This window comes from Xiphias gladius, chromosome 21 (assembly GCF_016859285.1).
Source record: "Xiphias gladius isolate SHS-SW01 ecotype Sanya breed wild chromosome 21, ASM1685928v1, whole genome shotgun sequence".
NCBI lineage: Eukaryota > Metazoa > Chordata > Actinopteri > Istiophoriformes > Xiphiidae > Xiphias > Xiphias gladius.
In genome coordinates, this window is record NC_053420.1 from 7195252 (window position 1) to 7207780 (window position 12529).

Genomic DNA, 12529 nt, shown 5'->3' on the forward strand with positions numbered 1-12529 from the left:
TGGAGAGTCTTGTCCAAACAGACATGCTCTCTAAGAGGCTCTGGAGAGTCCTCGTGACCTTATCTCAGTGTCTGGACTGCGGAGGAGTTTCTCTGATCATTCTGTGTGTATGAAGAGAGATGTGCTGTGGGCAGGTGCGTGGCAGGATCCCCCTTAAAAGGTTGGTCCTTCCCAATTGCAGGAAAATATTATTTTCCTGCTTGCCTGCAGTGGCATCTAGCCACTGGTTTGGTTTTGTTTGTACAGAAATTGAGATATCCACCTCAGATTTCTGCAATTAAAAATTCATTTGAGGCGCACACAGCACTGACAAATGACAAAAACATTCATCTGCAACATGTCTTTTCAGTTTCAGTCTCCCTGTTACTTTGGATACTTTTTTTTGGTGAACTAGCGACCATTTAAAGGAACGCTCTGACACTTGGATTACAGCTTGTCTTCTCATCTGGCTCTCAGTAAGACGGCAAAGTGCACTTCTAAAAGATGATTGTTCTTATAACATCTGTCACATTTTTGTGCTTTAGTCTGTAAAGCATTCCCACATGTAGACACATTCACACTGGGAAGTGACCAAGAAAAATCACAGTTCTCTACTTTTAGCCAGTTATCAGATGCAGCAGGGCTGAAGCTGAAGGGCACCTACGACACATTTTCTTTGGTCAACTCAAGTGGAAAAGTTTGTGTTCCTGCTTGAATAGTCAAAATAAATTGAGAAAATGTGATTGCTCATTTACTGAGGAGGTATAATCTTTACATGCTGTTTTCCCTCTATTCATTTGAATATATACAGCTTTTTTTTACTAATAATATTATGTCTTGTTATATGGTACAGGTACTCAGCTGATACCACATGAAACCTTATAAAGTACATTAATACTTAATGAGGTTTCTGCTGTTACTTGATGCAATACAATTTTGAATGAAAAAAAGAAAAACTGGAGCACTATGACATCACTATAACCTGTTGTTCTGTTTGGGTCCAATCTTCGATTTTGTATACAACCGTGTTATCTCTATACATTACACTCAGTCGGAATTCACCTTAAGTCCCTCTCTTGTACTATTTTTCTGTGACTGATTGTCAAGTCTGTCCAGGACTAGATCAACAAATTCTCATAGGGACACTAATCGTTCTCTTTCTCGCTATTTGTGGAGAAGACTTTCTCGCTGTTTGTTTCTCTGGAGGGTGGAGGTGAGCTGAAGGATAGGTGCATGACAGGCTGCCACTCAGCACTCACTCCTACATCTGTCCCGTCCTTGCGCATTAGTGTCACACGTGTGCTTCGGCACTGGCCTCCTCCCATGAATCAGCTGGGTTGGCTCCTCGCTCGCTCCCTCGCTCCTTCGCCCCGCTCTGCCCCCCTTCCCCCCTCCCTTTTTGACTCTCCTTACCTCTCAGCTCTCCTCATCTCCCCTGTGCCAACATGCCCGAGTCTATTTCTCCATTCTGGCAGTGCACCACACCTGCACTGCGGCTGTCAATCAGTGGGCAGGAGGAAGGAATTAGAGACTGCACTCAGTTTAGCATGTTTCAGACCATGTGGGCATGAAGTGTTACCCAAGGAATCCAACCAAGTGAGTAGTTGTATTCTCGTCACGCCCTGTCTCCCCTTCTGTCTTCGGCAAATTGCCTCTGCTATATTTAAGAAGCAAATGGTATGAATTTCGCTTCTTTGTGAAAGCTTCACTTTTTCAACATGTCAAGAAAGTTTGAGATCTTACTTACTTTATTCTGTTCCTGTCTGCAGTCTCTCCCTCCATCTCACTCTCTCCCTCTCTCCGTCTCTCTCTCTCTCTCTCTCTTTCTCTCTGTATGTGTGTGTCTCTCTCAGCCATTTTCGTCCTTCCTCTATGAAAAGAAAATGAATTTGCATTGGATAGCGGCAGGTACGACAGAAGCACAATTTCAGGCTGTGCACTGTTGTCCACTCAATTATCTTCAAATGATATCTGAACATGAAAACGTCTTCCTTACATGTGCCTGAGATAACCCACCACCTAAATCAAGCTTGAGGAAGTTTAGGTAGGAATTTACAACCAGGAGATGAGTTTGTATGTATGTTTCTCTACCTAGCACTTATCCTCTGCGGGAATATGTATTAAGTCCATCCTGAGTTTATTAACATCCATTTGTTGCTTTTAAGTCATGGCTCTCAGTTGAGCCCACAAAGAAATAATCCACTTCAAAACACTTTGCTCTGGGAGAGACCTTGAATTTTGGGGCCCATTTCAGTATTGACTTTTGTATTGACGTTAGGTGTGCTTTTTATTAGCTTGTGAAAGTCACTTAAATCAATCACACAAGACATACCCATGGTTATGTTTTGGCCATTTTCCATTTTTAGAATCTCTCGTTGTATTCAGGTAGAGTGACCTTTTATTTTGGATTTAAGAAGAGAGACATTGTGAGAGCTGGTTTGTCACTAGGGTGTTGAATGGGGCTCTTGCTTTCATTGATTATACCCATTGTTTTTATATTATGTTACATTCAACAAGGTGTCTTTCTTTGGATAGCTCTCCCCTTCTTCCCTGCCTCAAATAATAACACAGCAGCTTGAATAATGAGATAGCAAGACATATCTGGTAAAAGTGTCAACCAGGTGACAACATCGCAGTTGCAATTTTTTTGCTCACAAACTGGATGGGAACCTTTGTTGCAAAAATCACAATAATTCTGACTCACTGGCCTTTACTGAGACATATGGAAAGAATAATCATCCACAACCAATCTTTGTATGGAAAAAAACTTGGTTAGTTCATAAATGCTACCACAAATAATAGCTCACAGTATACTGCGTCACAGCACTCTACCCTCAGTTTGGCGCTAGCCAAGCCCCATTTCAAGTTGGCATGGAGTGAGACCTAAACAAAAACTGACTCACACACCTGAGTGCTTAAGATTGGGCAACTTTGAGAGATCAGACTATAAAAACACAGTTTGACTGACATTTATTTGTTTACATCACATTGTCCTGTGCTTTGTAGACCAGTACTGGTAGCTGGATACAATTTGTAACTCGTCAGACTCATTAAAGGCGATTGACCTGTGGGGATAAAGGAGACACAACACCTAATATCTTGTGGTAGACTAAGTGAAACTGTAAACTGTTTGCAACCTAAAAGCACTCTGCAGTCCTTTAGTGAACACTCAGTGAAACTGAAGTCTCATGATTTAATAAGAAAAACTTCATGTAGGAAGACAATTGACAGAGCCCAAATTTGAAATTACACCGGTCAGCCACAACATTAAAGTTGGTTACTGGTTTTAATGTTGTGGCTGATTGGTTTATATCTGACTAATAATCTGTTCAAAGTGTATATGTTTCACCTCAAATTAAATCCATTCGATTAAGTTTGAAATAGACTGGCTCTCAGTGGAGCACATACCACTGCCGAGGTGAAAAATGCCCTATCTCATCGTGTTAAGGGATCTGCCCCTTTAAACAGATCCACACCAGATTTTACTGGGTTCTTCTCTGGCCCATGCCTCATCCCTCCACCAAGTTTGGTGTAAATCAGTTCAGCACTTTTTGTGTAATCCTGCTGACAAATATACAAGCCAACAAACACACATGGGTGAAAACATAACCTCCTTGAGAGATAATTCCTCATAAAAAAATTGGGGGCACTTTAGGTCAAACATCCATTTTTCAGATTCAGCAGTTCAATAGAAGTCGATTAAAATTAATTTTATTTTACGCACTACTGGCACCACTTTCTTAGAGTAGTTCACTTCCCAAAAGCACAAAATATATATTTCTGTGAGGCATTAATCACAGGCAAACACATTAACCAAGGTATAAGGATTGTTTTCAGTTGTTTTGTAGTACCATCTGCAATTTCGTCTTAATTTTTTAGTTTTTTGTCAGAAACAAATTAAAAGTTAGTGTTTTGTTTTATATTTTGTAAGGTACTGGCAAATAATCCATGCCTTCTCTACATGGAAATGATAAAGAAATATGCATAAATGGGGACTTTGACAAAATATTTACCACTTGTCAAAATCACCAAAATTACCATACAGGGACAGAGGCAAAATGCAAATTCCATCATAAAGATGTGTGATCTAGCATGTTACAAAGCCTTAAGCGAACTATATTCACTATTTATACTATATATGATTTGCAATGACGAGGAAGGACATTTTTCAAACATGTTAAACACTACATTTTGGGACCATAATGGAAATACATGCATAGATTAGTCAGTGTAGTTTATGAGACATGACATCTCTCTTGGGAACTTTTGATAAATGATTCAGTTGTATTTATTTTATTTTTGAACACCATTAATTAATGAGTTCATACCAGAATATTGTATATCAGAGGTTAAAGAAACAGTGCGCCAGAAACCTATGTTTTCAATGTCAAACACTCACCCCCCTGCAAGCTTGAAAGGTGCCTCTGAAAAGTTTGTAGCATGTGCCTTTGCAGAGGATGGCAGGTGTAGGCAGCTTGAATTCATGGCTTTTACAATGGATTCAAACAGCAATCCAGTTTCAAAGCAAGAAGTTTCGTAGAAACTTTTCATACAACTCCTGCGTTATTTTAACTTCTCGGTAGACATTGCCCAACCCTACTGCACAAAAAAGGCTAAAGAATGTCCACTTCAGATGGACATATGAATGTCTGAATTTATGTATTTATTCAAGTATTGGAATGCTTCAAAAATAATATTTTCTCCAAAATTTGCCAAAGTATGGTTTGTTTAATACACACCTTCAGTTTGTCGTCAGCACAGCTAGCTTTTCATGTAATCAAGCATTGTTGTGAGCAATAGATCTATCCAGCCTAATGGGGGTGTTTTTTCTGTTCAAAAATATGTCTTACGGTTGTTGTTAAGTATTTGAAAACTATTCTGTAACATCAATACATTTTTTTAAACGTTGGTTCAGTCCTTTCAAAAGGTGCATGGCTGTACAAAGTTGAATAAGACACTCAACCTTAACCTGTTTGGGCAGTATAAGACTCTGGTGATATGTACTGTGATATATATTATCGTTTAAATCATGTTGTGGTCACAACACAGAATGTTTTAAAGGCCTTCTGTCTTTATATAACCTAAACCATAAATTTGCATTGTCATGATTTCCTCTCTCTTTCTTTCTTTCTTTTTGTGTTTTTATGAGACACACACACACACACACACACACGCACGCACACATCTAAGATCTTGTCTCCTACCGTGTCTGAGATTGAATTGGCATCATAAAGCCCTCACTTATCAGAGCCTGTACTGGTTGTGCCTGATCCCAGCAGAGCTTACACATTAGTGGCATTTTGAGCATTGAAGCCCATCTAAAAGTGATTAACTGTGACCCGGCTGGGTCTTCATCACAACCTGCCCTGAATGTTGACGCTAAGGCTGAAATCATAGAACCTCAGTTTACTGGACTGAACCACTCTAAAACTACAAGCAGGCAAGCAGCTGTTCTGAAAGAAAAAATCTCGCTGTATTAAAGTTAAAGTCCCAGGAAATTAAAAATGTATTTTCCTTGTTGGTGACCTGTTTCTCTCACTGTATTGTACTGTTTTGTTTTTAAAGAGCATATCTAGAGTATATCCACTCTGACCACCTCCCTAAAACTACCAGTGTGGTAGATAAATGTAGCACTTCATTCATTCAAAAAAACGTAGCCTGTGAACATAAGCCAGGAAGCGGTTACATTTGTCAGCACAACATAATTGGGAAAAAAAATTAGTAATATAGGATCGAACTTCCTAGGAGACAGGGTTGAAAAAAGACACGTGTGCACACAGAGACTCAACCACGCAAGCACAAATGCTAAAAAATATACAAGCAGGTTAAAAAAATGCTTGGTTCCTGTAGATTTTTTTTGCTGATAGAGGTAATGCATTTTGGTTCAAGGATCAGCTATTCTGTCACCCCACAATTATAACAATCTTGCACAATGAAATGCAGTTGTAGCCCCTCTGTTTTGTTGTCAAAGCCTAGTAAATACTGGGATCTCGGTTCCTGGGCTTCAGCAACATAGACTGCCTGACCTGATCAAGTGATGAAATGGAAAAAAAAAAAAAAAGAGACTAAATCAGCAATAATGTTTATACACTGTGTTGTTGAATTAAGACTTTGTGTCAAACATCAGTGCATCTGATGTGAGCATACATCTGAGCCTGAACCTGTGAATTTGTGTTTGTGTGTGCATGTGTGTTTTCTTCCAGGTCGGGGCGTCCTGTCAGTTTCATGGTGGTCTTCAACACTCCCAACCCCCTTAGTAAGATCTCTTGGGTCAACCGTCTGCACTTGGCTAAGATCGCACTACGTAAGCGCGCACGCACCCACACGCACCCACACGCGCACACACACACACACACACACACACACACACACACACACACACACACACACACACACAGAGAAAAGATTACTGTGTCTTTTCTATTTAAACAGGATGATGTAAAGCAATGAAATGCAATAACAATGTTTTAAGTCAGTGGTTCAAACACATCATCAGTAGTTGCTTCACTCTGTATTGGCTAAGTGCACAAGTGGTGTTACAGCTTATATAGTCACAGAAAAACTGAAAGTCTCAACTTGATCATCTGAAGTTTATGTGCTGAGGAAAGAGGCACACTGTTTAAAAGAAGTAAAATTAATAACTGTTGTAAGATACCATCTATCTATTGTTAAAACAAACATTACTAATCATTCAGATAAGATTGTGTTGCCAGGACTCAAGCTACGTGCTAGGTCTTGAAAAAGCATTATAATTCCCTTTGATTCTGTGCTACCAGACATTGTAAGGCTACATCTACCTTTTTTCAAATTTTGGACATATCATTGATAGTGAGGACTCAGCAATTGTCAGCATTTATGGAGGGTAAAAAATGGCCAAACCCTGCCCAGCAGGGAGCAGCACAGTTCTTTTTTTAATTTCCTAACATCTTTCCTCCAACCTTGCCTTGCTCTGCCCAGGCCAACCCTACTATGCAGTCTGACCACGCTGTAGTACAGGAGGCCTTCCTCTCTGGAGTTCATCAATGCGTGCTGTCATCCAGTGGCAAGAACAGGGACAGTACTACTGATGACATTAATCTGCTTACTTGGCCATGATGGCACACATATTCAACCCACTCACCACCCCAGTCCCCTTTTACAATCCTTTCCTACTCCCTGCGTTGCCTTAAGCACTCTTCGTTGTCACACACATTTAATTCTGTCTCTCAACACTGCGCTTGTGTGTAGCTCCAGTTGAATCGTTCCGGCTTCTTATATCCCATAGGCCACTGATGAGAGTGACAGGACAGAAACATTTAAAGGTTTCAGAGGAAGTTATAGGAGGTAGATTAAAGGACACTCAATAAAATGTTTTGCTTAGATGAGTGGCCAAAGATATATTTGTCTATGTCTTTAATACCCAAGCGTAGCCCTGGGAGCTTCAAGGAAGCATGAAGTGTTTTGTGCTTTACAGAAGTTTTCCTGAGACTTTGCTTCTCTGTATGTTGAGAATCTCCATCCTTGTAAATTACAATAAAAAAAGGAACACACAACACCGGATTCTTCCCCCGTACTGCTGGCTTACCTGTCACAGTATGGGTACAGAGGTGCATAAACCATACAGTGCATCTGTACACTCGCTAGTAGAGCTTGCTGTATATGGTTTGTGTCAGAGTGGCATCAAAAACATCAGGCTGAGAGCATAGGATGCTGCGGCTGCCGTGAAGCACGGCATCCGCAGCCTTTTCCTTGTTGCTCACACTTTTATCAGCAACACAGCAGGTGTACTGATGGGGACAGTGGCATAGTTATAGCATGCTACTCTCCTCACTTGTGGCTGGTTTGTGGACATGGGTAATAATCATAGCCAAGTTATGCAAGTTATCCAATGCTGTCATACGGACAAGGAGCCAATTGCTGCAACAATGTTTATAGAGACCATCAATATCAAGTATCACTTGAAGAGGATAAAGAGAACAGAAGAGGACAAAAATATGTCCTTGTAACTCTTTTTTACTTAAATTAAAGAAACAGAATTTATTTGGCCTCGACTTGGAAAGAAAACCCCAAATACTGTAAATGTTTATTGAATTTTCTCACTTTCTTAGGACCTTACACCTGTGAAAAACTTTTAATACCCTGAAGACAAGGAATAAAATGCTATCAAAAATGTGAATAGTGCACATTATTTTCACTCTATGACTCTATAATGGTACAACTGTCAGCAACAGTTGTACCATTATAGTAGGATAGCATGTCTTTGTCATGCTATCCTACTATCTTGTAGCCTTGAGCGCTTGTCAGAGACATTACACTCCTGCGTGTTAAGATAAACATAAAATCATTGCCTGTCTTTTATTTAGGAAAAGTTTCCGATCAACTGACTGATGGGGGAAATTGACACATCTAAGGTTGTAAGGTTTTAGGCCTTTGGCCAACACTGCTATATCGGGCAAGTTACCGTGAGAACAACAGTAAAATAAGCTGCGATTCCTCCATCACCAACATGATAGGCAGCCAAGTGTAAGAACAATTTGCGAAGGGGCAAAGAAAAGCAATAAAATAACGGAGCAAGGGCGGGAAATAAAACTAAGAATTAGAAAGAAATACAGAAGAGGATTTTTAGGACAAGTGGAGTGAGAAGAGGGGAGGGGATACATTACATAGCAACCCCCTCTGCAGTCAAGACATCAAGCAATTGGATAATGTCTACATATCGAGCTCAAGACACAGACTGAGGCAGTGTGGCTGCTGAGAAATAAAAAACCATGTTTAACCATCTTTCAACCAGAAGACTCACTGATTCGCTCATCTCTTGTTAAAATGAATGACAGGATGTATTTCACCATGTGTTCAGTTTGAAGATGTTTCCTTTACGTCTGAATTATATGGAAAATTTCACACCAAGTTGCAAACTTCGTCTTAGAGTAAGAGCATGTATATACAAAGAGCAGCATATAATATTATGAATTTCACTTTAATATACACATGAGCTTTTAAACACCTTGACAGTTATATAGATGCTGAGTTTGTTGTTTCACACTAACATCGCTTCTCTTTTTCCAATAAGCAGTGGACATAACTCCATGTAACAGATATATTACTGCAGTTCTAAAATTTCTGCATTTGTAACTACCACATACCATACATGTGGGGAGATAGTACCTTTAGGGATGCAAGCAAATGGAAAATCTTCAGATAGCGAAGATTGAAGAAAAAAGATTTCTCAAGGCAATCATCCAAGGCCCCTTCACATTTACCTTCCTCTCAAATGGGTTATATGAATTTAAATACATATTCATACTCAGTGTCAATCCTCTCCATGTGCAGTCTCCTGAAGCCTCACAAACAGAGGTTGATGGAAATGTTTATCGTGATTAGCTATTAAGGGTAAAAATGGCAGCTGGTTACTTGGACTTAGTGATGCAACATTTTCCAAATGTATAAAAGGAATGACCTGCCTGTACAAAGTTCATTTAGCTGTTCATTTTTTTATAGCTTCACCTTTTCTATAGGGTCACAGGAGTGCATATGGTTGCCCCAGCATGCATTGGGGTGAGTGACCCCATACGCAGTGCTGGCGAATGTAAATGCGATAAAAGTACTATGAATTCAATTATAACAAAAGCTGATCCTAGAATATTGATATTCAATATACTATAGATTTTATTTTTCTGGACAACATACTACGCACAAAAATATAAACTAGTAATTTTACTCATAGTTTTTAATCACCAATTTAACTTACTTTAGAATCTTATGCTTGTGTTTTGTCATATAAGTCATACAAGGTTTTTATAATATCTGGTATATATTTGATATGTATGACCAGTTGCATTGCTTATATAATCTGTGTTGTAAAACAGCTTTAATTAAGGCTAGACCCAGGGTTAGGATACTTTAAGAGAACTGCATGTTACATTCATGCTGAGAAAATTTGTGTGAATAAAAACCCAATCTCCTGCAGAACATTTGGAAGGTTGAGAACTGAATGCAGGTTGTCAGCTGTGTGTGTGTGTGTGTGTGTGTGTGTGTGTGTGTGTGTGTGTGTGTGTGTGTGTGTGTGTGTGTGTGTGTGTGTGTGTGTGTGTGTGTGTGAGACACAACCATGCCTTAACTTTCCCCTTGTTAATGTCAGTGTTTTACTTGATTGCATGATTGAACTTACAGTGAATGTAATAAGCTTTGCTCTGCTCTAATCAAAATTAGTCATTAGACTAAATAAACATTCTCATATGTTAATGTCATATAGACATTAACATATGAGAATGTTTCAGTATCTGGATTGTGATTTTTCAAAAAGTCAAAATCAATCCTACGTGACTGCTGCATCATCTAGATCACATATAATTCTTTGTTCATGACCACACATACACAGCAGCACTATGATACACTGGTACTCATGGAATCATTCATTTAAAAACAAATGGTAGAGATGAGCGTGGTGTGATAGATTTCATTGAATCCCTCGGGGAAACAGATCAGCACCAACCTGGTCAAGATGACAATTACATGTTAATTGTTTTACACCCACACTTTGCCTTCCCATTTAACCAAATGTAATTACAATAAGGGAGTTGTTGATTTAATTTCACGGATGGTGTACTGTCACCGAGATTTCCTCGTCATTGCAGGCGGAGGCAGGCCTGTCCTGTGCTCAAGGGAGATCTAGAGTTGAGTCAGCATTTCAAATGCACCGAACCATGGTGTTGTTTAGTATGAACTGGGTGCTGTGCTCTGAAATGTCCCTGAATGGCGGACAACACAAATAGCTAATGTTCTCATGCATGATTTAGTGAGTGATTAGACATCACAAAACTCATTTTCCCAGACCCATCTTCACAACAGCTTTTATCCTGTTACCTCAGTTCAGAGGGAACAAAGCTATATCTGTCTGCTGTATTTTGTAGCCTTCCCTGTGCCACGTGTGTGAATATCAGTGGCTTTTGGTTAGTCCTGCATGTTGTATTAAAGTCATGTCAGTGTGTTGCCCATTAACAATGCCTTGTTAATTCTGTGAGGTTTTCTCCGAACCCTTTAGGCCTTGAGCATTTCCATAAAATTTTTCAGCCTTTGATTGGTGGTGGTTTATAAAAAAGTTTAACTGGAAATGGTTGTACTTTAGCAGAATATTGAATCTGTACATGATATAATATGGCAGCCAAACCCAATAAGACACGTTTCCAGTAAATAGCAATTGTCACTTTGTGAATGCGTGTGGTAGTTATGAGGCCTTGAAACAGAAAGTGAAAATTACCCCACGATGGTGCTTCGCCAGGAGTCCTGCGCTCCATGAATCACCTGCCAGTGCATCTTTTATGTCTCTCTGAGTGGCCCTACTTTTTCTGAAGGGTCTTTGTGAAATAGCCGGGAGCATTGCCTAATTAATGGGCTTTCTCACTGTAGAATTAATTGGTTCTTACCATGCAGTCCCAGCCCTTTCAGACAGGGTTAGGACTGCAGACTTTGATGGCCCTCACAAGAAGAACCAGAGGCCATCAAATCACGAGATTGCTGCCGAGATGCCGGAGAGAGAAGCAGAGGATTGAATGTGCGCAAAGAGAAGTTGTCGAGGGGGTATGGGAGTATGTGTTTACGTGTATGTGTATGTGTGGAGAGGAAGAAGGGACGGGTTGAGGGTGTGTGTGTGGGGGGGGTGATTGAGACAAGCAATCAGTCCCACTGCAGGGAACAGAGGGCAGGCAGGGGGCTGTTTGCTGCGGCTAAACCGCTAAGTGTGCCGGTCTCTCGCTTTTTCCCTCACACACAGATCAATAGATGAGTGGAGTGCGGCTTGGAGGTTCTGGCACACACTCTGACACACCTTCTTAATCCACTGTGTGATAACCTGTGCCATGCCGATGTATGCCACGCAGGAGACAGGCAAAGGGGGAGAATGCAAAATCCAGCCTGCTGCATGGGCTTTAGGAGACACTGCAAAGGCTTTACTTTCATTAGCCTAGGGATTCAGATTTCTCGGTTGCTATAGTGACTGATTTCTTTGCATCTGTCCAAATAGCTTTAGCTTTACCTTATGTGTAAGTGTTATCTTTTTTGTTTTGTGCCGGTAAAGTATGTCTACTCAGTAAAGAGGCTGGAAAGATTTCCTTTGATAACGCTTGTAATATAAACATTGAAAAGAACCATCCCCCTGAAAAAAGGCATCCACTCTGTATGTGCTGGAAGGATTTTCCCTTAGCCCTAAAATTAATCTGTCAGACAGCAAAGATTATCTTACTATCTCGCTGTGCTCAAACATGGGAAATGTTTATGATGAGTAAACATTATCACGGATTTAATTAACAGATCCCACACTCACATTGATCCATGGGAAATATCAATTGCACTGGTGTATTTAATTAGTCTATATCTTTCCCCTTTGTGTCACTGGGGTTGATAGAGCACCCTCCTCTGCAAATTAATCTTCGTCAGCAAAAGACTTGAAACAAAAGCACGCTTGCAGTAAAGAAACTCAAAAACTAATCCCACTTCTTAGTCTTACAACCTTGTACCTTCGCAATGTATGTTGTTATATACACGGTTAATGTACAGTAGCTGGGATTGAGTTCAC

The 12529-nt window shown here is 40.0% G+C and overlaps 1 protein-coding gene across 4 annotated transcripts in view; it reads left to right on the forward strand.

Moving 5' to 3' along the window:
- The window catches only part of arhgef10la (Rho guanine nucleotide exchange factor (GEF) 10-like a), a 101301-nt gene that overhangs the window by 44140 nt on the left and 44632 nt on the right, over positions 1-12529 (forward strand). For all 4 annotated transcript variants that reach the window (XM_040159757.1, XM_040159758.1, XM_040159760.1 and 1 more), the window contains one exon: positions 6183-6283. In XM_040159757.1, the coding sequence (XP_040015691.1) occupies positions 6183-6283 (101 nt within the window). The remainder of the gene's footprint in view (positions 1-6182; positions 6284-12529) is intronic.